Here is a 26650-nt window from a genome sequence, read left to right as displayed (position 1 = left end):
CATTGCTTACTGTTGAAAGCAATGTCTGGCAAATTTCCAACTGCATGTTCAACTAGGACCACCCTACACATTTAAGGCTTTGGCTCACAGGCTATTTGGTTACTAGGAGCTGACTGGGAAGTTTTCTGCCTCCAAGTCTTGCAAGGCTGGCTGAACTTTCATCAGCAATGCCCTGGAATACTATGGTCCTACTTGACTCAGGAACTGAACTACTTAGACTGCCGAGAGGATTGACGATGTCAACATGCTGTGGCCAAGCATCACCCTGGAGTTAGCTCAAGTTGACAACCTGCTTACCTCTCCACCCCCCCACCCGCCCCCATTAAACAGTACAGTTCTGCCCAAAATGTGTGAAAGCATTGCCACCATCTTTCTGCCCACAGCATAGATACACATCCCTACACAATTTCTGTTTAATACTGTACAGAATGAAACTGTTCAATAATGTACAGAGTGAATTTGTGCTGGGAAGCCACCAGAAGAGTGCCTACTTCAATGGTTACACATAGTTTTAAAGCAGGAAACCATAATTGAAATAAAATAACTGCAATATGTGTCCTGGTTATGTGTAAGACATGATAATCTCCTCATAAACAATTATTGTTGCATTGGAGAGATTGCAATGTTGATTTACCATGGATGTTCCAGGGATGAGATGAGTGGAAACCGCTATCAAGAAATGATGGACAGCTGGAGCTTTTCTCTCTGGAGCTGAGACAGTTGAGAGCGTACCTGGATAGTTTTGATAAGGTGGGAAATGATAGGCTTTTTCCACTTGGTCAGTCCAAAATAGGGGAAATAAATATAAGATAGCTAGTAGCAGATCTATAAGGGAGTTTAGGAGAAATTTCTTTATGCAGAGGGTAGTGTGAAAGTGGAGGGCACTGCAGAAGCTGTGGTTGAAGCAAAAAGCATCAGCATATTTAAAAGGAAACTTGATGCATATATGAGGGAGAAGGGAATAGAGTGTGAGAGGAGGGGTGGAGGATTGTGTGGAGTATAAAGAACAGCTGAATGGTCTGTTTTTATGCTGTGTAATTCAATGGAATTCAAAACGCGGCCCCCATTTGGTGTATAACATGAAACCAGAGGCCCCAAATCACACAAGACCTTTGCCATTATCTTAAAATGTAAGGTTATGCAGAATTTTGGAAATTTTTTAAATTCAATCTTCATTTGCACACAGGTTTTCCACAGTTCGTAAAAGAGCTGATTTCTAAATTGAATTTTCCAATATTCTACACAATCTTACATTTTAAACCAAAGGGCTTGAGGCAAAGATTATGATATTTCAGTCCTCTGGACCCCTAAGTTTGCATTAATTTCTGTAAAATGAAAATATTTCCTTATTTGTGAATTTAATACACCCTGAACAGTATTTGTCTAGAACCAGGGATTCTCAAACTTTTGTCAAAGTGATACTCCCTAAGCCAAGAAGAAAAACAATTGTGCCTCTCCATGGTTCGTGAAAACAACACAAAGAACCGGAAATCTCATACTCTGCAAGAATACAAGCAGCAAAGTAGGAGAGCTATGCTCAATACAGTTACAGTAAGAGTATGAGCATCAAAAGCACTAGTTCTACTTCACAAAGCATCCTCTGTGCTATCCTACGGCTCTTCACAAAAAAGAGCACAAATCACAGCAGCCAAAACAAACCTGTACAAACACTCCAAGGAATAACAACAAATTGCATTTATATAGTGCCCTTCACGCGGGGCTTCCCAGAGCGCTTGACAGTGGCGGAGTCTGATACTGAACCTGGGGAAGAGGGAGGGCAGGTGACTAAGCACAATAAAGGAAGGTCTTTAGGCAGGAATTGACGGTGGGGAGTGAGTGAGAGAATTATAGAGTTTCGGGGCGTAATGGCTGAAGGCACAGCCACCGATGGTGGAATGGAGTGCACCAGGAACAAACAGGAGGCCGGAGGCGATGTAAGCAGGTTGGATAGGTAGGGAATTGCAAGGGCATGAAGGGATTTGTAACACCAAATGGCTACAGACCATGTCAGTACAATATCCATCCCATCTCATCAGTGCTTTGAGATTCCCTCAAAGGAGTGATTAAGGTGCTTTATCAAATGCAAGGATTATTATTATTATTAGTGGGAGGAGTAAGCTGTTGCTGGAAACGCCATTCTGGGACCTGGCTATGGAAGAGTGGTCCCAGTGGGATATTGGGCCAGTACTATGAAAGCCAGGAAAGTTGGAAGTGTGCATCCTACACCTCCCCACACCCCCCGATAGGCCTGCCCTGCCACAGTTTGAGAACCTCTAGTCTAGACTAACTGGAAGTTTGGGTAGGACATTTTGTTGCCCTCCCTACAAAGAAATAGAGTAGCTGATGATTAATTTGTAAAATGACATTTTCAAGGACCTACTGTTATCATCATCTTTTTGTCCCTATCCTTCATGTCCAAACAGGATATCTGCTGACATTCTGCGTAACACTGTAAAGTAAAATTTTGCCTATTAAATATTTCTAAAAATAACAGCTTCCTGTGGCCAATTTGTAGTTTCAAATCTAGTTATTCTTACAAAAAAAGAGCAATCATGTCAAAGCCACTACTCTCGTGAGATTGAAGTGATGAATGATTCATTTTTCACTCATGTAATACGTAAGGCACAGTAGCAAATCAAGATTCCTTACTTAGCTTCCTGGCAGAGCAGGACATTTCATTAGTTTGAAAAAGTAGCGTTTTTACACTACGAGTTTGTCTCTGGAGGTAAACTCACCTCAGGGGCAAAACGTCTTGTAAAATAACTGATTTTGACAACCTTGAATCTCCCAAGACACAACTCCCAATAGTCAGATCTCCCATTGCTGCTACGTGCAGAAGATCTGATTCCATAATGAAAAGTCAGTGAGTTGGAGCCAACAGACATGGTGACAATCCGAGTCTGCACAGATACCTTGATGTTGGTAGAAATTTGGTGAATGGGTCGAGCCATTTGTGCTCATGTGAATGTCAATTATAATGTTTGGGTCATATCTGCTAGCCATTTACCTGTAGCCAAGGAAACTGATTTTCAGGCAGATCTCACAGACTCTGCTTTTGTTTTGTGGATAATAACAAAATAAAATTTTAATGTTGGTCACATACACACAAATGCCTTGATGTGTCATGATGCCTGTGCACTGATCTATGCAAATGTGCAACATGTCTCTTGCTGCTGGAAGTCTAGATACCATGCAAAAACGGCAGAGACTTGAAATGGGGCAGCACCTCCTGTTTGGCACCAGTCTCTGCAGCCACCGTGTAAATACAGCATTAGGGACAATGTCCAGAGCTATTGTGCCAAAGTTTAGAGTTGTTGTCGCAATACGCCTACTGACATTTGCACTGGACTTTCTGGAGCAGTGCAGGCGGCCGAAGGTTGAAAAAGCAGAAGTGGAGAGCCACAAGTAGATCAGGATAGTATTTGTGGAGAGAATGGAATTGTTCAGCAAAGATTTCTCCCAATCTCTTGTTTGGTCTTTGCATTATAGGAGAGGTCTCAACAGGCACTGAACCCAGTGTGAGCTAGAGGAGATATGAATCGCTGTCTCACATGGAAATAATGCTTTGGGCTATGGAGAGTGGTGCAGATAATCCAGTTCGACTGCAACTCATTAGTTGCATTGTAGGAAACGTTTAGTCCTCACATGCTGTATGATAGAGCCTCTTAATCTTTTTTTATTTTAGCGGAGTCATGTAAGTACTAGTCTGGTAATATACAAAAACTGCTGTGTCTTTTGAATCAGTTGTGATCAACTCCCTCAGGCAGGTAACTAAGCAGCTATGCATCTGTGCTATAGATTTTTATCAGGAAGAAGGAACAGTTCGATGATGATTTGACTAAAATGGGTGTCTCCAGATTTTCTCTTTCTTAGCTTTGGTCAAGAGCAGAAATAATTTATTATTTAATGCTCATACTAAAATTGAGTGCAAATATAAGAACGTGCAGTGTACTGGGCTTCCTGCTCATGCAGAAGTTATGGTCCTCTACCTTCATGCTAATTTTACTTTTGATAAAGATTAATTCTGGGTTTAGCTTAGTCACCAAAGGCAGAGAGTTTGTCAGCCTGGCTCAGTTGGTAGCATGCTCACCTCTTAAGTCAGAAAGTTGTGGGGTCAAGCCCTACTTCAGGGCTTGGAACCCAAATAGCCTACACTGACACTAACATATTACTGTGGGGGGACGGTGCTGCATTGTTGAAGTGATGTCCTTTGGATGAAATATTAAACCAAGCTCCCATCTGTCTCTTCTGGTGGGCTTTAAAAGGCCAACAGTACCCCAAATGTTTCATGGCTGTTTATGGAACATTACTGTGCACGAATTGGCTGCAACGTTGGCCCACAAAATACAACAGTCACATCAAGTTGCAGTATATCCTGTGAAGTGCTTTGAACATTTCAATGATATAAGGTGATTATTATCATAGTGCTGCATGTGATGATTGAAAATTAAATTACGTGGTGTACCTGCTACTTGTTGGACTTTACTGCATGTCTTGTGGAGTCCTGTAGCTCAGTGGTTAGAGCACTCGCCTCACAAGCAAGAGACCTGGATTCGATTCCCAGCAGGGCGAAACCTTGGGTAAGTTTCCTTACTCCACACGCCTGATAATAATCCCTCAAGAAAAAAAACAATAATAAAATTGGTCACTTCAATCCACGACTGTTTGTGGGACACTGCTGTGTGCAATTGGCTGCCGTGGTTTGCCCACACATAGGCAGTCAATTCACTTTACAGTATATTCTGTGAAGTGCTTTGAGATGTCTAGAAGACGTGAAAAGCACTATATCAAATGCAAGGATTATTATTATTATGTCTTCATCAGTAGTTTTTTAAGTCACCGACTGTGGCTTAGATGCAGGGCACCATACCTTAACGTGAGTCTGATCTCGTTGTGGCAAACATGAGGTTATTGCATATACCACATGTATTATACTGTAGGTGATATGCATGTGACTCAGCACACGCTAATATTACAGCACTGCCTCAATAGAAACACTTGTGAAATACCCTGGGCTCTCAGAGCAGTGGACTCCACAGTACCACGGTCACCTGCAATTGCTTGAAAGGCAAGTACCCACATTTATTTTCTGTCTGGCAGACTTTGCTCATTGCCTGCAAGTCCATACACGCTGGCCAAACCCATTGTCCTCTCCATCATGTCCCCACCTCCCCCTCAAGTTGGCTGGTCAGACCCATTCTATGCTCCCTCTTGGTGACATCATCCGCAGACACGGGGTCAACGTCCACATGTATGCGGTTGATACCCAACTGTACCTCTCTGCCTCCACCTTTGACTCCAGAAACACTGCTGTCCTGACAGAATGTCTGTCAGACATCAAGTCCTGGATGAGAGATAACTTTCTTCAGTGGAATGTCAACAAGACTGAGGCTCTCCTGATTGGCTCCTATCAGCGCCTCCTCACCTCAAGCGCCTTGGAACCTTGACATCTTTTTTGACCCTCAACTATCCTTTCTACCCCACATCCGTGCCGTGATCCGCTCTACCTTCTTCACCTCCGCAATATTGCCCGACTACGCCACTGTCTCACACCTCAGACCGCAGAAACCCTCATACACGCATTCATTACATCAAGGCTTGGCTATGCAAACTCCTTGCTTGTCGGCCTCCCCAACTACTCCCTCCATAGAATGCAGAGCATCCAGAACTCTGCAGTCCATGTCTTCTCCCGCACCAGGCTCCGTGACCACTGGCTTCCCATTCACATAAAGGATACAGTTCAAGATCCTGGTCCTCACCTTCAAAGCCTCCATGGCCTTGCTCCCCCATACCTCTGTGGCCTCCTAATCCCATAACATCTGTCAGCTCAGTGGGCTCTGGCCTGCTTCACGTCCCCCGTCTCACCCACCCTACCAATGGCAGGCAGGCCTTCTGCCATTCCGCCCCCACCACCTGGAACTCCATCCCGTAGTCCTTCTGCCTCCCCCCCTCCCCCTCTCTTGCCTCCTTCAAGACCCATCTCAAGACCCTCCTTTTAGACTGTACTTTCGATCATCCTGCTTCCCCCCCCGCCCTCCACCCTCACCAATCCCGACCCCCAGCTCAGGTCTGAAACTGACTGTCCAGCACCTTGGGACGTCCTCCTGACATGAAAGGTGCTATACAAATGTAATTTTGTTGTTGTCTATTCCTCCCCTGAATTGACTGACAAAACCTGTTGTCCTCTCCAACTCCCATCCCAAGCAGCCAAAAAACAAATAGAGGTAACATTTACACTGCTGTCTCAGAAGATCCTGCAAAACCTCCACTTTTTCAGTTGCGTTCATTTGCATTTCGCCCACAAATATACAGTCAATTCACTTTACAGTATGTTCTGTGAAGCGCTTTGAGAAGTCTAGAAGATGTGAAAAGCGCTATATCAAATGCAATGATTATTATTATTGTATCTTGTACCTATCATCGGCACAACTCTGTAAATGGCAACATTGACAATGAAGGCCACAGAAAATATCTAGAGGAAACTGTAGCACTTCTGAAGCAATGTGTGGTCCTATTACATTTTTAACAACTCTTCTTGGTTTTTATCCTTTACTTTTATCACTTCTTCTGAAGACACTGACTCTTGCTGATTCATCCTTGGGTATAATTCCATGGTTGTTCTGCAATACCCAAGTGACCATTCTTTATGTGTTAGCCTTGGCATTGATTGTCAGCAGGCTATTGGACCAGAGTGGGTATCATGGCTGACAATGATCCTGCCTATACTCAACAGCCACTCATCTGTCAGCAGTGGTCACTGGGGAACAATCATTGGAGAAACTATACCTAGACAGACTTTTTTGCTCGCTAGATTTTAGTGCAAAGGTCAAATGTAGAGCCCAAAATACCACCACTGCTGAGACCAGCAAATTTAGCAGATTAGGCATTGAAGTCGAGACATTACTGATTTGTATGTCAAGAAGTTAAAAACAAATAAACCATTATGAGCAGAGCTTTAATAATTTCATAAGTTTCATTTTTGATTTCTTTTATGGTACTATTAGTTTAAATATTTGTAAAACCAGAGGTTCAATGATTTCTGTATTCAGATTGCACAATAGTTTTTAACAGCACAAAATGTACATGGACGTACTGTGCATATTTTGGTTGTCTTGCATGCAGGAGATAAATTTCAGTCCTATAAAAATGAAGATATCAATAGCCTAATAGAGTGACTATTACCAAGTGTTTAATAGAATGGTCTACTCCTGTTCCTATGTTCCTATTAATCAAATATTTTTCCACCTACAATCTTTGTACGTATTCACAAATGTAATCAGAATGCAGTTTTCTTTTAAATTTAACGAACATTTATCTCTAATTTTTGTATTTTACATTCATAAACGGAAATGAAGCAATTGTTAAATGCAGGATGTCACAAAGATATTGCAGAGTACTTGAGTATTCAAGCCTGGAGGTGATGAAGGTATAGTTAGGAACTTAGCATCTTAGGGGGGGAAAGGTAGTTCCGGAGGTAGGTGTTGCTGTAGGTTAGGAAAGGAAGAGCTCGTGAGAATCCACCTGTAAGGATTGTTGGAGATTGAAAAACACCCGACTATCCTTCAGCCTTATATCCGGGTTTGCTCGTTTTGCATTGAAACTTTTTTCCCCCCAATAACTTATTCCATGCTATTTCTGATCAGAAATTACATTACTGTGATTTTCTCAGATATGTATTGAAAAGGAAATGCTGGGTATGAGCTAGAGAATAGTGTGTCATTTGTCTGTGCAGACCACATAGTCTTTTTGGTCCCATGCATTCCACGTTCCTTTGTAGATGCCATCCTGCTGATACCATGTTCTCAAAATTGTTTTCAAAGGAACAACTTGAAAGCTACTTGTGTGATAAAGTTTTATCACTTTTAGATATTTCACCATGTGCTAACATTCAGTTCAGCCAAGCCCTTATGGTGGTTGGAAGAGAGGCAACTTGAGTAAAACAAAGCTTAAGATCAACTGCAATAAAGATTTACTAGGCAACCAAATATACACACACATCCTGCACATCACAGGGTAGGAGTTAACAGTATCCCATGATCCTAATCAACAGTATACATTCCAGCAAGCAGTCGTTTGAAGCTGCAGTGCAGGAGGAATTATGTGCTATAGTGCACTTAGCATCTTTCTGATAAGAACATTTAACTTCATTATCCTGTTTTGTATTCATGACCTCTAAATGTCTCTCCAACTTAACAGTTAGGGAGTATGTGGAATTGAAAGTGTATTTGTCGGGAAGATAGCAGCACAAATGGTGCTTCATTGTGGAAAAGCACCTCGTGGTGTGAAGTGTATCTTGGAGAGAGAACTCCATGTACATCACACTGACCCATGAAAACTTGGCTCCAGCCTGACATTACCTCTGAGATGAGGTCTCACAAGTTAGCGTGACCTCTATGGGGTTCCCTGCAGAAGTCTCACATTATGTTCCCAGATCCCTCTTTCTGGTGAGACATGTAATTTACCCAAACTGGCACTTTACCAATTCCAGTCTCCAGTTAAATAAATTCATTCTTTGTTACTTCACGGAGTGCAGGGTATAACTATTTCAAGGCATCAATTTAATTTTACAGAAAACGAGACTCAGACTGCTAAAATTAGAATAAATATCTTGTGACATTATCTTTGGTTGCAAGGACAGCAGAGGGAAGAAATTGCACTGGAGTATCAATAGATAACATTTTCCTGCAGCTCAATATATTTGAAAAGAGGAGGGAGTTTCTTCCGGTGACTTGGTCAATAAATCTCCCAAATAAAATTGGTCACTCACTCCATGACTGTCTGTGGGATATTACTGTGCGCAAATTGGCTGCTGTGTTTCACCCATAACATACACAGTCAATCCACTTTACAGTATATGCTGCGAAGCGCTTTGATATCCGTCAATGAGATGATAAGGCCCTATATCAAAACGCAATGATTATTATATGATCCAGCAACCCTTCTTCAGTAAGTGATGGTAAACTCTGCATAAACATTTCTGTATATTGCAGTGATGCTCTAGTCATTTTGTAGGAGGACTGATAATCTGACCACAAGTCTTTGATGTACAGAGAGGACTCTGGAGACAAGCGTGCTTTTACTTGAAATCTATTTCTATGTATTGTTTAAGGGCTATGCAGAATGCAAGAACAAGGGAAGTTTTCTCTGTAGCTGTCAAGCAGACTTCTGGTATTGTCGTAGCTTGGATATAAGGGATTTGTAAAACATTAGCCTTGCTGAAGGGAACAAGCAGGGTCCAATGTTCTAAAGGATTCCAACTTACACAATTATCTTTGCGGCTGTTTAAGTTTCCTCTCAAACCACTCTCTGCTGTAATTGATGGTTGGTCCGCTCCCTTTTTTTCAAGTGCCCAAGGGCTGTGTTCTTTCTTTGACTTTGTTCTTTCTCCACGTCGAGGACTATCATCAGTTTTCATCCAACCTGCTGCTTCCTTGTGATATTGATTGCACTCGGCATTCATCAACTTCTTTCAGATCAAACTCCCTCAGTGTACACAATCTTTATTCTTCTCGTAGTGCATTGTTTGAATTAGCAGCCATGATCTCCCCCCTCCCCCCGCCATCCCATTCAGAATGGTAGTGAAAACCTTGTTTCCTTCACATTTTCAGGAAGTTTCTTCATGTCTCGCACAAATCTAATCAGCTGCTTGTACCTTTACCTTTGATGGCTTCACTCGTAATCTTCTTTCATCTGTTGACTATTCTGGGCCTCACTATCTCCTTTGATCTCAAATGGAACTCAGACACTTCTTGTCCATTGCTCCAAGAAACTTGTTTTTCTCTTTCACAAGGCAAGAGCTAGCTTTCATTTTAATGTCTGTCGATCTTAGATTTCAATATTGTTACCGTACCTACATGTGGAGTCCTGTAGCTCAGTGGTTAGAGCACTTTGATTCCTGGCAGGGTGAAATGTTGGGCAGTTTCCTTACTCCACACGCCTCTGTTTACCTAGCAGTAAGTAGGAACCCGGTCGTTAGTTGATTGGCGGGTTCCTTTTCCGGGGGTAATAATTCCTTCAAAAAAATAATAATTATATTAATAAATTGGTTGATCAATCCACGACTGTGGGATGCTGCTGTGCGCATTTGGCTTCTGAGTTTCGCACACAAAATACAGTTAATTCACTTTACAGTATATTCTTTAAAGCGCTTTGAGACGCCTCAAAGATGTGATAAGATGCTATATCAAATGCAAGGATTATTATTATTATTAGGAAGATTACACAATGCAGCCCTTTTATAACGTGCTTCACTATAGTGCTGATTCGCTTAGAAGGCAGATGCCCTGAAAATCTGTGGTTAGCTTCCTAGGACCCATCAATACACAATATAATCCATGTGCAGTAGCGGTTTGGTTATGCATTGAACAGAGCTATGTTATGTGAGTGACCACCTGATAAACTGGACATATGTAGTTTTGAGCATGAAAAGGCGGCCTATGTGGTGACAGTGATGGATGACATGACACGTAAGCCCTACCTGGCGATCCTAGCTTGTTGTAGCGTGGGTTGGGATTTTATGTACTTGACCATCATGTAATAAGTAGAGCTCCACTGTGTTCCTTCCCTCAGACAATATACAACAAAAGGCTTCTTATCTAATGAGTGATCCTACTCTCATTTGCAACTTCGTCTTCTATCTATGTCTGTCTGCCTAAGTCTCTCTCCCTCTTGCTTTTGCTCTATTGTCCTTTCTCCCCCACATCCGCACCATGACAGCCACTGCTTACCATCGTCTCCGCAACATTGCCAGACTCCGCCACGGAACTTCCTTCTCATTGGCCTTCCCAACTCTTCCCTTTACAAGCTGCAGATCATCCAAAACTTAGCTTGTGTACTCTCACGCACTAGGCTCCGTGACCCCATCACCCCCACCCTCGCCCATCTCAACTGGCTCCCCATCCCCCAGAGGATCGAATTCAAGATCCTCGTCCTCACTTTCAAGGCCATCCATGGCCTCGCCTCCTCCTACCTCAAACCTATGACTTCCTACCAAACTGCCCACTCCCTCCGTTCAGCGGGCTCCGGCCTGCTCCATGTCTCCCGCCCAACCCACCCTACCATCGGTGGCCGGGCTTTCAGTCTCTCTGCCGCCACACTCTGGAACTCCATCCCATGGTCCCTTCGCCTCGCTTCCTCCCTTGCCTCCTTCAAGGCTGGCTCAAGACCGTTCTGTTTGATCGTGCCTTCAGTCGCTCTCCCACCTCTCTGCTTTCCCTCACCCCTACCCCACTCCTCCCCCATCCTCGGGCCTCGAAACCTGACTGTTCAGCGCCTTGGGATGTCCTCCCGACGTGAAAGGCGCTCTATAAATGTAATTTTGTTGTTGTTTGCTCTGTCACTCTCTCCTTCTGTCCTTCTTCCTTTGTCACTGGAATATAAAACTCAACCCTGCCTTAACTTGCTGTTGTCACTTAAGTCGTCATGTCGTCAATATCTTGACCACTTCCTATATAAACTATTAATATAGACATCACTTTACTCTTGACTCCGCTTAACCTGCAACTGGTTGCATTCGTAGAAATTCTTGTAAATATTTCAATGTAAAATTGATTGGATATCTCGTCCTGTACAATACAAAATTACATTTATATAACACCTTTCAGGCTGGGAGGATGTCCCAAGGCACTGAAGGAAATAAAATGAAAGGAAATGAAACCATGCCTTTTAAATTTAAGAATACGGTAAGCAGAATTTTGAAAAAAAATTATAACAAAGCTGCAGAAAAAACATCTTACAGTGAAGAATATTTTTAATTTTTAATTTAAAATTTTAAGACTGTGGTATAGCACTATGACCATAAGAGATTTCAGGCCTCAGGTCCTCAGCAATGCCTAAACATTATTAATGCTTAATTAAAAGCATTGGAACCATTAACATCTGCTGCTCTCACCTTTGTGCTAACTACAACAACAACTAATATTCCTTTTGGGAATGATACGCTGGGGAGTCTTAGATGTTTGATTCAGTTGATGACCAGATATCAGGTTGTTATAACTGAAAAGTTGCAACAGTTCTTGTGAATAGAAGTAATCTCTTCTGGTTTCCACAAAGGAAGGGCAACATTAGTTAAACCAGAGAGCAAATAGTTTTTTATACTGTTATTAATTTCATGCATGTGTAAAAGTCATTTATCTTGTAACAGTAAGCCCCAAAAAAGCAAGCCTATGTTGTAGATGGAATATTGCATTCCCTGTCATCTTTTGTATTGTATTACATTTTATGAGTGCACATATAATGGAAGATATAAGCAAATGACATAGTTTTTTCTGCAAAAAAAGAAAATTCAAAACGATTTAGTATACGGCATTTAAAGAGCTGGAAGGAAATGTGTTTGTAATGCAACACCGAGCGGATAGTGACTCTGAACAGGGATGTTCTCAATCTGTTTTGCCTTTTGGGCTTTGCTGTACAGGAATGATCACTGCACTTTTATTTCAACGCTCCCTCATTCAGCTATTAACCAATATGTTTAAATTAGATCCCAAGGCAAGGCTTGAATTTAAATATACATGAACATTTTTAACTAGCGAAATACCAAACAAACAAAGCCCCTGATTCTAGGCCAAACCTCACTGAATTTGGTTCTTTGGAGTGGGTGAGGCAAATTAATGGAGACTGATTTATATATACACTGAGCTCCAAACCATGCAATACTATGTTGTGTATTTAACATTATCTAATAATCTCATAGAAAAATAGCTGTCCAGATTTTTCTTCCGGCGGAATATCCTCATCAGCATCAAATTTTAGATCCTATGCCTCTAAACTATGGAATTCCCTCCCTTCCCTCCCAGCTCGGATCCAAAAAAAAACTGACTGTCCAGTGCCCTGGAACTTCATCCCATCGGGAAGGGTGCTATACAAGTGTAATTTGTTGTTGCTGTTGCTGGTTCACTCCTCTCCATCTGTTCTCAAGTGCTGCCTTAAAACCTACCTTAAGACCATCTGTAAGGTCATCTCCTCCTCCCCTCCCCCTTACTCAGCGTCCGACCCCATCAATGTAAAGCACTTGGACGTTAACCTACATGAAGGGCACTATATAAATGCAAATTGTTGTTAAGTTGGCAGATCACTATTGATGACTTCTGAACCAAATCAATATAGAGTATCTCTCATCAAGCATAAGCAATTCAACATGACTATTTTCCTCACATGTAATTCTGGAAATTTGTGATCAAAGCCACTCTTTCCTTAACTTTTAAAATGCATCACTGCGAAGGAAGTGACATAAGTTCTGCTTCCTGCATGTGCATAGAAGTAAGGTCAATGGCACCTGATAACCTGAAAAACAACCGTTTTATAGTAGGGGAAGCCACCTAGTCATGCTCCAGAAGGCGTATGTAATGTCTTACGGTACAACGCTGGTTCACAGTAGCCCCCACCATGCTAAACAGGAGCATGATCCTCCTGTGCTTGTTACTGTAGGACTTTCTTTTTTTGCTTCACTGGGTATTACACTATTCTTAACTCTGGATAAATGGATATGAGAGTTCATGAATATACTGTGCTTTTTTTTGGCTTACTTTCCCCCTTCTGTTTTGCCATTTTCACTGTAAGCAGATTTCAAGACGATGTGTGCTTTTTGCCATCAATGCAATACAACATTACATTTGCATAGGGCCTTTCACGTCGGGTTTCCATCAGCGGGTTTTCCTCTTCTCTGTCTTGTCCACTGCATAGTAACTGGCACTACAAATCTTACAGGAAAAGGTTCAAGCAAAAAAGTGGAAAAGTTTAGTGACATTTTCTCCTTTACTCTACACCATTAGTCTGTAGTCCCAGAACGTACATTGGGGCAGAATGGATGCAAGTGAGGTCAGTTTTACACATGCATGTAAGAGAGGGGTGATGAAAACTTCACATAATAGGGAAAATGATAAGGGAGCAGGAAACAAGTATTGGTTCAAATTTTCATTACATTAATTCAAATGTCATAAATTCCACCTGATAAAACTTGATATTGGAGTAATGAGAAAAAACGTTAATTAGATCCCGTTTGTGTATATTCAGCATATTAAATCATCAGTCCCTTAACTCAAAATCTGCTAAGTCTTTATCCTTTAGGAACGTAGAAGGTAAAGGTAAGGTCACGTCTAACTTTAGGGAATAGTATAATGGAACGCATTATAAAAAACATCTGTTCGGTCTTATATTTAACAAACGATCCTTTTTACATCTCATTCTGTAAAAGGGTGGCACCTCTTTCAAATGCTTGTTACATAGTCAAAGTTCTCTGGAATTGCTTTTTTTTAATTCAAGTTATATTGTTTTTCCAGTGTGGAATTTGATACAATAAAAGTTCATGCTCACTTCCTGAATGTTTTAAATGGTTTTATATAAGGCAAGCCTGTAAATTTGGAGCACTGTAGTACGCCTACATTTATATTGTCCTTAAATTAGCATTTCTAGCTCATCTGTTTTCACAAAAGGAAAGAAAATCTACAAAAGTACTTTTGAAACCAGCCTGGCCAGTTGTATGTGCAGCTATGTTGCTTTACTTTTTAATGCAGTATCAATAAAACACTTAAAGGTGCATTATAGTTTTGAAATTAGTGATAAGCTTTTGCCTACAAAACACACAGTCACTACACTTTATAATATATCCCGTGAGGTGGTATATCAAATGTAAGGATTTATATTTATTTATTAGAACAATCTAGAATTGGCTCTGAATTTATGAAATATTTTTGATTGACATGACAGACTTTTTTAAGTAAACTAGTATTTCGCCTTACAGATGGGAGGGGAGTATTTACAATGAATACAATGTTGATAATATCAAAACCTCAATTTAATGTCAAAAAGCCTGGGTGCCATCAGCATGCCTGCATGTTGCTGGGTGCAGAGATTTGTAAAAAATATTATTTTTTTCCGTCTGATTTGAGAATACCTGTAGTTTGAAGAGAAGTCTGATTTATTGTAAAACTGTTTAAACCCCCGGGTGATAGGAAAGCAGAGTAGTTATGATTTCTTCAGTTGGCGAAACAACACAGCGATATCAATGGGGGAGAGGTGGGTTTACAACACCAACTTGTATTTATATAATGCCCTTCACGCAAATAGTGCCTCGGAGCACCTAACAGTGTCGTAACAGGATATATGTGCATACGACTGCCAGCAAGGTGAAAGGTGAACTAGATGGACCTTGGTCTTTTTTTCACTTAGCATGTCTTATGTTATTTGTTCTTATTGATGCCGAGTCAGGGAGAGATGGAAGGTAAATGTAGACTTTACTAACAGAATGTGATGTTTCCATATCCCATTCAGAACAAACATTAGATGTGCTATTTTTAAATGGTGCAAAAATGCAATTGATACTGAAAGAAGACAGAACTGAGTTGTTTTTTCCTTTTGGTAAATTTGCCCCAAACCAGGTGGGTGCTGTTCTTTTTGTATGTTGGCCTTGTGATCACTTGATGTTACCTGAAGGTTAAAGAGACCAAACTTCAATCTGAGAATACCAATTGGTATTTGCAATGGGACAGTTAGATTAATAGTGGCAAGTTAATACAGCTAGACTCTTCACTTGAATAGTCATCCCTCATCCTGTCCCAGCTATAATGCGCCTGTGTATTCAAATTTATAAAATATCTTGTACATGTGCTCCATTTTGGCTAACTCAGGCTTGCTGTGCATTCCCTGTCCCCTTGATGCCACCTTTGGCGCCTGAGCCTTCAGCTAATATACATCTGACCTCTGGAACTCGCTCTCTCGACCCTTCTCTATCGGCCTTTAAATCCCGGCTTAAAACCCATCTCCTTAACCACGTCTATGGTCACCTTTCCTCCCTTGCTGTGTGTCCAACCCTGTCTTTATGCAATGGTCTGAGATATAATTGTGAAGTCCTGTAGCTCAGTGGTTAAAGCACTCGCCTCGCAAGCAAGAGGACCTGGGTTTGATTCCCGACAGGGCAAAACGTTGGGCAAGTTTCCTTACTCCACACTCCTCTGTTTACCAAGCAGTATATAGGAACCCGGTTGTTAGTCGATTGGTGAATCGCTTTTCCGAGGATAATAGTTCCTTCAAAAAAATAATAATAATAAATTGGTCACTCAATGCCCAACTGTTTGTGGGACACTGCTGTGCACAATTTGCTGCTGTGTTTCGCCCACAGAACACACACTTTACAGTATGTTCTGTGAAGTGCCTTGAGATGTCGCAAAATGTGATAAGGCGCTATATCAAATTAAGGATTATTATTATCCAACATGAACGGAACTATATGAATGTAAGTTTTTGTCGAGAATAATGTTCAGGGAGGATCATGTGCAGCCCCTTACACCCCAAGAGCAGCTTCACTGATATCAAGATTACCTAGATTACAGCACAAATATTATGCTATATCTGCATGTAGTCTATGACACCATGTTATCAGCATGTAACACCAGATATAGGACAAATGGATATTCCTAGTTGTGATTATTATTTTTATTTTTTTTAACAGAATCCTGAGTAACAATAAACTATCACATTTAAAGAATGGCTCGTTTGTTGGACAGATCTTCCTGGAAAAATTGTAAGTATGAACAAAACTTATTTTCCCCCAATTTTTTTAAAAAAAATGCTAGGGGCATAATGACTTTCCATTGGTATATGGAATTTTCTATAAAGTAAATGTGTAAAGGATCAAAATGTTTGACTTGGAACAGATCTATGGGTGCTTTAAGTAAGTGCCCATTATGCATACTACAAGCTCAGAAGACTAAAGTTCTTTTGCTTTGAATAGAATCAATTTGTAGATCAAAAAACAATGGAAGGTGCACATTATTTAGGAAGTTTGTTTTTTTATACAGACATTAAGATGCACTCTTGCATTTGTAATTTTACATGATGAAATATGGAATGAAATATCAAATACGATGAGACACCCTAAGTCGTTAAAGCACACAGGGTGCCTTTTAAATGTTTTGTGTTGTAGTTATGGTGATTCATTCTACAATTGTTTCACGTTGTAGAATGAAAAACTTAAAGGTTAAGTAAAGTGTGGAGGAGAGCTTTCTGTTCAAAGTACACTCCTCTGGAAGTATTAGAAAAGTGCATCCTTGTAAAAAAAAAGTACTGTGTGCGCTAGAATGGTTCCTTTTACTTTTACCCATTCCCAGTTTGCGCTTTCATTCAGCTGTGTCGAGGGTTTTGAGATGTCCTTCAGACTTGAAAGGTGCTGTATAAACATAAGCTACAATTATAACTCAGTTTGTATGTTTATTGCCTCATCTCATTACATTAAAATCATGTCTGGAAATTTGGAGTTACAGCACTTGCTGTCTGTTGACCTATTATGCTTATGATGAGGGAATGAAGGAGTGCGTGTGCTATGGGTTAATGTTTGTCCTCCTCAGTTACCAACAAGTCAGTGTTCATATCATTAAAATCAATGGATTAACACCTTACGCAGCTGGGATTCTAGGTGGAAACATCATTTAAGTTCAATAAATGACTTTGAAATATGCCAAGGCAGCAGGACAAGAGAGCACAAGTTCAGGGTTATGAAGAGCAATTTTAAAACTGGCAAGAGGCAGCATTTCTTTACACAGGGAGTAATCGGCCTCTGGTGCAGGTTACCAGGAGGGTGACAGAGGCCAGGATATTTGAACTCATTTAAGAAACGACCCGATTCTGTAATGAAAAGAAAGTACAGTTGATATTTTGACAGGATAAGATCAAATAGACTGAAGGGTTTTCTACTTCCAAAATGCCCTCGAGATTCTGTCATTTTTATGGGGAGAGTGGAAGGTTTCATCACTCGATCTGTCAAGGATTAAACATCCTTTGTGTTGTCTCCAAGAGTTAGAGAAATGAAGTATAATCAATTACATTTAACAACAAGTCTTGCTTCATTCTGGCCTCCCATCTACATCTAATAGGAATTTGTCTTTTGCTAGCTCTGCAGGACAAATCTGTTTTACATTTCAACAGACATGAAATATTGCCGAGACTTGATTTTATTTTTATACATATATAAAAAAATTCTGTCTTTGGTAATTATCCCATTTCAGTTTCATTTTTACTGTAGAGCTTGTAAAGGTTTACATTCAGTTAATTATCTTATTTTGTAAAGAAAAAAATGGAAATCAGATAATCCTTGCACTTATTATGAGGTCTTGTATTCAAACATCCCAAAGGATTTGTTGTAAAATGTACTGGCTGTATTTTGTGCAGATGAGCTTTTCCATTGTCTTATTCAACACTCCCGCAGATTAATTTGGTCCTTCACTTCATGGCTACTTGTGGGACATTCATATGTGTGAACTGGCAACTGCATTCACATACAACATACAGTCAGCAATACATGCTTTGATTTTTTTTAACAATATAGACTCTATAATGCAAGAATTATTAATGTTTTTATAGTATAAGTCAGGCTATTTGATGACTGAAATGTAGAGTTCAACGTGTGATGTTTCTTAACAGATTTCATGCATAAATGAAATGTTTAAAAGCATGCCATTTTTCCTTTAAATCTATTTTTTTTCTAAATTGTTACCTGTCTTTAAATACAATACAAAATTACGTTTGTATAGCGTGTTTTCATGTTGAGAGGACATCCCAAGGCGCTGGACAGTCAGGGATTTGGACCCGAGCTAGGGGCTGGGATCGGGAGATTGGAGGGCAGGGAGGATTGGAGGGTGGCCAAAGGCTTGGTTGAAGCGGAGGGTTTTGAGACACGCCTTGAGGGAGGCAAGGGGGAGAGCGGGGTGAAGGGAATGTGAAATGGAGTTCCATAGGGTGGAGACAGAAAGGCTGAAGGCTCGGCCGCCAATGGTGAAATGGGCTGGGTGGGGGACGTGGAGCAAGCCAGGATGGTGAGAGTGGAGTGTGCATCCCTGGATGGGGACGCTGTCAGTACCTGAGGTGTGGAGGCCCAGATGGGTGCCAATCATGAGAGCCTCCAAAAAACTTGCCTTCCCCCGCCTCCCTTTCTTGGCGTCCAATCCTGCCTTTGTGAAACACTCCTGAGACATTATGCTGCATGAAGGGATGCTGTGTAAATGCAAAAGGTGTTGGACAAAATACTGCTCTGGGTGTGATACTAACCCTTCACCGTCCCATCGACTTGTGCCCAGAGACAGTTCCATATTGGAATGACGTGGAATGATAGGTGTCCAGACCTTTGAATCAATAGGGGGTTATTAAAATGCTAATTCTTCCTTTAGAACCACGTGCCAGTGATGTTTTAGGCAGCCCTCCTCTCATTTGTTTGAACAATCAAATCCATCCTACCATGGCACACAAACTCACAACACAAAGGGAAAAGAGTAGGGTGTTCTCCCCGTGGTCTGACTAACAATCCTTAAGATAAATTGGACAATGCTCAATTTGACTATTGTGTTTGCCAACAAATACACTGTCTCTGGACAAACAGTAATCACTGTAAAGTGCTTTGAAACGTTTTGATGTTGTAGGCACTATATTTGAATGCAAGGATTATTGTCAGGGCTGGTTGGGTGCAAGAGTTGCAAATGAAGAATTAGGAATGCAAAAGCCATAAAAGGAATTTTTTCATTACTCGACACAAGTATACTCTAGCCATTTAAGGCTCGCCCCTTCGGTGGAGTCTAATTTGCGATATTCACTAAAAGCAGATCTACCGAGGTGTGTCTCATGCTAGGGAAACACAAAGGTCTTTGGCAGGACATTCAGATTTGTAAAATGACTAACATGGGAAAAATCAACATAGTTTTCTCTCCCCATTGACTTGGAATGGGAGAGGATAAGAGCCTCCACATATCTTGTAAACAGACCTTGTCTGTTCCAATAGCAGGATATGCTGGCAGGAGCAACTAGCATTCCCCAGCTCCTAGTGCCCCCTCTGCCTGTGAAACAAATGGCCAATTCACAGGAACCTTTTGTTTTCCATTAGGGTGAAAAAAAGGGAAAGATTCATATCCATAGCATTTGCCCTCTTAACTGCAACCCATTGCCTAGTTTTAACCTGAACAATTATTTTCTGAATCAGTTGGCAGCACTCTCACTTCGGAGTCGGAAAGTTGCAGGCTCAAGCCCCACGTTGAGATTTGAACTTGCTTAGTTTAGGCTGACGTTGCAATGCAGTTATGGGATGTTTTGTATTGTCAGAAGTGCTGTTCTTCGGATGATACGTTAAACCGAGGTCCCATCTGTTAGTTCAGGTAAAAGATCCCATGACACTACTTGACAAGCAAAAGGAGTTTCTCCCTGTCTTTCAGATAGCAGTTCCCCCAAATAAAATATGTCATTCACTTCATGGTTGTGGCTGTTTGTGAGACATTGCTGTGCGCAAAATTCACGTACAAATACCCAGTCACTCCACTTGACAGTAAAATCCTCTCAACCGTGTGAAAAGTGCTACACCAAATGCAAAGATTTTTTTTGTAAGGTGGAATTTGTAGTATGTGATCTGTAATGTAACAGCTCCCTCTTTTGGCTGCTAAGAACATGAAAATTTAGAGGAAAAAAATGCAATTCTGACCAAATGAAATTGTGCTTAATGTTATCTGAATTAGTTTTTAAAGAGTTTGGACCTATTAACATGACTCACAATCTTGTTTGTAGTCCTGTTTAATGAGAAAATAAAATATGGTGAAATGCTTGAGCTTCCTTTTAGCTGATTATTTTGATGAATCAGTCTATTTACCATAACCAGACAATTTAATAAATTCCTGGCATCATTGAATTCTAAATTCTGCAGACCAATGTTAATTCGTAGGTCATGCATTTGCTTAGAATGTACCTCACAGAAAAAGTGCTTAACAATGAAAAAAGGGGTTTCTCCCTCTTGTCATTTTAAGTGTCTTCTTATTTGAGTGTTCCAATGAGTCGATCACCATTCCCAGCTGTTCTTTGGTATCCATACTGTACACACACCTGCAATGACAGGTTCTCCATGAAATAGTGTTTTGTATTTCGTGCAGCCCCATGCCCTAATCGAGGGCAGATGGCAAAGTGGAAATAGCAGTTTGACAGCTAGATCACTTGAACCACTACTGAAGAGTGATTTCTTTTTGCATTAAATTACTTCTGATTTCAAATCGAAATTTACACCTACCTTTCATTTGAATTGTACATTAGTATGCACAGAGCATCTGAAGAGGAGCAGAGGGATGATCTGCAATTCCATTCAAATGTGTCTTGAGTGAGATTTAAAGACTTTCCCCTTGTGGGATCTATAATAATAATAACAATCTTTGCAATTGTTATAGTGCCTTAGTGCATCATTGAGACGTCTCAAAGTGCTTCACAGAATATATTGTAAAGTGGATTGACTGTGTATTTTGTGGGCGAAATGTGTTCTAAAGTGTTCTGTGATTTCTCAAAGTATATTCTTCATTTCATCTTCATGCGTCTTTTCCAAAGCATAAAAGCATTGCAAGCCTATTATTTCTTTATGTATGTTCTACTGTAAGGGACCGAGAAATAAATACTGGATTCAGTAACTTTCAAACAGTCATCTTTCAATGTAACAAAGAGATGAACACCAAAAAAGCATTTCCAAAATACGTTCAAAAATCACATGCACAAGTGATTCTGCCACAATATGCTTTATTTGTAAAATATTATACACGAAGAGAAAAGTGCAGACATATAACCTAATTAAATCCCAAATCTTACACCTCTGCAAATTTATTTCAACAACCTCTTAGAAGTGCCAATTTGGTAATTTGTGACTAAATGTCATTATCTTCAGCTAACTGGGGTGTTTTGGAATCAGTGTAGGCTAATCTGTAGCTGTGAGCACTTCACAGTAAATTTAGTACATCAAGACACTCTAAACTGGTTTCACAGGAACATTCTCAGTTTCTGTTGTACTTTGTTATCCTCCAACTGCAGAGTACAAGATGAGTAGCTGAACATGTCTTCAACAACCACTCAGGGGACTGGGATAAAGTGGCCTTTATATAAGGGTGGCCTCTGAGTAAGGATTTGTTGGTGTGTGAACATGCTGTCCAGGGTGGTTAACGGGTGGTTGCTGAATGGAGGTAGTTGTTGAATGGAGGTGGCTGCTTGAACATGTTTGACTGAATTTAGACTATACATTAAGGAGAGGAGAGTCGCATTCAAATGTGGGTTGTAGACTATAGGAGGAAGGCAAGACTGTAGGAGATAAAAAAAAATTTTTAGGTTTTGAAAAAGAATGTGTTAAAGGAGGATCTGCACTCTGGGTTGAATAGCCTCCTGTGAGGTAAGCATTCCAAGAGATTGGAAAGCAAAAAAGAAAGATGTGGAATTTTATAGCTCCTTTATCGCATTGAAACATCTCAAAAGTACTTAATGGGTAATTAATGCCAAATGTAGCGCCTGTAAATTATGAATGGTTTGCTGAAGTAAATAGGGAGAAATTATTCCCACTGGTCACTGAATCGGTAACCTGAAGGCATAGATTTAAGGTAATTACTGAAATAAACAAAGTGAGAGATCAAGATACTTTTTTTTACACAGAGGTTTGTTAGGATATGGAATATCCTGCTTAGAATGGTGGCTGAGGTGGAATATGCATAAGGTTTTGAGCAAATTGGGTAAATATCGTTTTTTAAAAATGTCTTGCTCTTTTCCCAGAGTAGAGAAAAAGAGCAGAAAATGGGACTAAATGGATAGCCTTTTTAAAGAGCTGGTACATACATGAAGGACCAAATGGTCTCTTGTATTGTGAATTCTTTGGTTCTATGTTTCTGTTGATAAACACAGCAGTCTTTTTTGCTCAATCAAGTTCCCATGATGAATAAGCAATTAATCTGGAGGATTCTCTTTTCGTTGAGGACTGGCCCTGATAATTTTGTGGCTGGTCCACACCAGTGATCTATTTGGATTTAGTGACCTGGCAGGCACATTTACTACAATCTAATGCTCAGTTTGGTTTGATGAAATCAACTGTACCATAAACAGACATTTTATATTATAACATGGAGGTTTTGATCCATAAGCTCAGACATAATGAGTAGTGAACTAAAAATAGCTTCTGGCCAGCATTTTTGGGTAGCCAGGTAACAACTAGCTCACTTCTTGGGTGGCACTGGAAGTCCTTACCCTTGCCTTCAAATCCCTTTATCCACGAACACCTCTCTGTCTCTGTGCTGTTCTCCTTCCCCATTCCTCTGCTTTCTGCCTCTATTAAGCTAACTTGCGCCTAGTGTACGTCCCAAACCCTATTTGCTTCACTGTTGGTGGTGAACCTTCAGCTACTGTTGGAATTCTTGCCCTCTACCACTCCATCTTGCCCTCTCTCTATGCGTTGTTAAGTTCTGCCCTAAAAGCTACATCTTCAACTGCATGGCTGAACAACTTCCCTTTCCCCCCCTCCCTCACTTGGCATTTGATCCTGTCATTGTAAAGTGCTCTGGGATATTATCCTATGTGAAGGATGTTATATGAATGCAGATGATTAATAATATGTGACGCTATCATTAGTATATGCTATGTACATGAGTACTATGCGCAGGAAGCACTTCCAATGTAACTTCCTACACTCTGACATCAGTGGCAGCTTGATAACCTGAAAAGCTGCTCTTTATAATGTAGCCTGAAACATTGGACCCACAATATAAAAGAGTTCCCTATGCAACAGCACAGCAATAGCATGAGAAGGTGAACACATTGTTTAGATTTGATTACTTTACGAGTAATGTTAAATACAGTACTGCCCTACTATAGCTATTGTACATGCATGCACCTCACTTTTCACTCACCTAGTCAACAGCAAGAAGTGATGTCAACAGTCATCTAGTGAACATATAGCTATATTCACCAAAATGGCCACCTTGCAGTTCACTAGGTCACTGTTGACATCACTTCTTGCTTTCCTGTGCATATGCATGTGGTGTAATGACTGATGCAGAAATCAGCCTTTTTTGAGGAAGGGGCTTGCGTATATCCTTAATTTACAAGCATACACAGGCATATCCGCTATCACACCTTGCTATAACTACTGTTTGAGATTTTATGGATTTCAAACACTACTTCATAAAAAATGTGTCACTTTATGTCAAATTAACATGGTGGGACAGATTGTCACCAAATTCATATACAAATAAACTTTCTTTTTTAAAAACAAAGGCCATTCAGATGGACTATGAGTCTTTTCTGATCCTGTACATTTTTACATTCCTAGAATTTATGACCTTGGTCATTTGAACAGCTGCATAGTTGCTGGTGGTGCAGGCTCCCTGTAAAGTGGTTCATGAAGGAAATTTGATTCCTGCTTAAATCTTCTAAATTGACTAATATGCATGCAAGACCCGCCTTCTTGACCCACCACCCCCACCCCCAATTGTCTTGACTACCTTTGTTAGATTAAGCTAGCCTTCATTTGATGAGAGTGTGTTCCCTTTTAGATAAAGTAAGCATTCCCCAAAAGTGATCCTGATTTGAATCCAATATGCAAAATAAATTCCAATATTCAAAGAACCTGTTAGGTATGAGTAATCAAATATTTACCAATTGAATTGTGTAAATATTTTAGGCTTAATAACTCATGTCGACATTAATTCCCAGTTAATTTTTCTTGCCTCAAAAATTATAGAAATTAAGTTTGAATCACATCACGATCTGAAAACTAATCTTCCTGGAGCTTGTCTGTCGCCCTTGAGAAGATGACTTCAGTAGCATATTGATTCACTCAACTGCAGTATGAATGATTCAGGCATCGTTCAACCTTAAAAAAACAGCCTAACATTGGTTACCAGAGTTCTGTGTAAAAGCACTTGGTTGCTCAGCAATGGTATAAATTAGGTTTGAGCAATGTGATCTTAGACCTGTGCAAGAACAATTGGGAGCACAGGAAATACACATCCTGTCACTCCTTCCTCTCTTAATCCCTCTTAAATTAAATATAAAAAGCATATGAGAATTAAGAAATATTTCCACCTGGATCTAGATTTTACTCTTATTTACGCACTATTTCAACAACAACAACAACAACTTGGATTTATATAGTGCCCTCCAAGCCAGACGGCGTCTCAGAGCTCTTCACAATTTCAGGGCATATTTGTCAAATTCTTAAATTTTTAGGCAAGTTCTGAGAATTTACAGAAAACCAACTTCAAAGTTGAGACTGAATTCAAAAGTTTTCCAAATGCTGGACCCTCTAAAATGCTACAGTAGAGTCATTATAGTCCCAGGTAGTGTTTATCCCCAGCTGTTTGCTGAATCATCATTAAATGTAGAAGAATTGAAGGCAATATGGAGCAAAAGATTTGCTTGAGATAATCCAAAGGAGGAATAATTTTAGAGAATACTATTTCACTGAATTCTGTCAAGTTTAACAACACCACCTTGCATTTATATAGCACCCTATATGCAGGGCAGCATCTCGGAGCTCTTTAACAGTGGCTGAACCTGACGTGGAGCCGGGGGAGGAGGTGACCGTAAGCAAAGTCAAAGAGGATGGTCTTCAGTCATGATCTACAGGAAGGGGCAAGCGGAGGGATTGGAAGAGAGAGTCCAAAGCTTTGGGGCGAAGTGGCTGAAAATGCGACCAACGATAGTGGAGGGAAGGGAATGAGGGATAAGCAGGAGGCCAGAGCTAGCCAAGCAGAGGCAGTGGCTAGTGAAGTGGGGAGAAAGCAAGTCAGAAAGGTAGGGAGGTGCCAAAGTGTGAAGATTAAATAAGTTAGTTATATGGGAGTCCTGTAGCGTCACAAGCAAGAGACCTGGGTTCGATGTCCGTCAGAATGAAACCTTAGGCAGGTTTCCTTCCTCCACACGCCTGATGATAAACCCTCAAAAAAAACAATAATAAAATTGGTCACTTCAATCCACGACTGCTTGTGTGACACTGCTGTGCGCAATTGGCTGCTGCGTTTCACCCACAAATATACAGTCAACTCACTTTACAGACTTCTGTGAAGTGCTTTGAGACGTCTAGAAGACGTGAAAAAGCTCTATATTAAATGCAAGGATTATTATTATTATATGCAATATAACAACATACTCTGCACTGAGCTTTTAAAAGTAAAAGTACAAAAACTGTATATCTCTTTCAAATAGGCAAATAGTTAGCACTTGATGTATTTTGTGACGAGGACCCTGCAGTTAATGTGTAAAGTTGATGCTGTGCTTTTAGTTGGCAAGAGGAATGAACTTTGCTCTCTAGTTTCCTTTTTACTTCATTCATGCTGCATGAGTTCCTTTCCACATTAGGGTGAGGAACCTTTTGAAAACATTCTCTAGAGCCAGAAGGCTTTAGATTGCTAGAAATGCCACTGGAGGATGTAGATGAAATAAAAACAAGCTTTTGAACTCTGAACTGAAAAGCATCCAGGACCCTGGGAAGTGCAGTGAGGATATGCATTAAGTACTTCAAGCTGCTGGCTTCCTTAATTCACAGAGGCATGAGGAATGCCTTGCTCACCATCAAGTAAAGTTGGGTTATGAATATTTTAAGGACCTAAACCTAAATCTAATGTATTCACTGAAGAAATTTCTGGCAGCTGCTGAAAGAACTGCCTTGAAACAGAAGTTTAAATGTGTGGATTGAAAGCAAAATGATGAATTGGCTTCTTATTCACATGAGGGTGCAGTTGCACTGAATACCCTTTTCAACTTTACTCTAATCCAGTTTGGATACATTCAGTTTAAATAAAGAAGCTGGAAATCTACTTCATCTTGTAACAGAAACAAATATTCAAGATTTTGTCCTCAGCTCCAGTTATTTATCACACTTCGGTCCCAATTATTG

General features: G+C 40.4%; 1 protein-coding gene across 1 annotated transcript in view; it reads left to right on the top strand.

The window, feature by feature from the left end:
- adgra3 (adhesion G protein-coupled receptor A3) overlaps positions 1 to 26650 on the top strand; it is a 106565-nt gene that overhangs the window by 34191 nt on the left and 45724 nt on the right. The window contains exon 3 of the mRNA XM_042340991.1: positions 16445 to 16516. Coding sequence (XP_042196925.1) covers positions 16445 to 16516 — 72 coding nt within the window. The remainder of the gene's footprint in view (positions 1 to 16444; positions 16517 to 26650) is intronic.

The sequence above is a fragment of the Callorhinchus milii genome, unplaced genomic scaffold (assembly GCF_018977255.1).
Source record: "Callorhinchus milii isolate IMCB2004 unplaced genomic scaffold, IMCB_Cmil_1.0 Scaffold1, whole genome shotgun sequence".
In the NCBI taxonomy this organism is placed as follows: domain Eukaryota; kingdom Metazoa; phylum Chordata; class Chondrichthyes; order Chimaeriformes; family Callorhinchidae; genus Callorhinchus; species Callorhinchus milii.
This window is presented reverse-complemented; position numbering and strand designations above follow the sequence as displayed.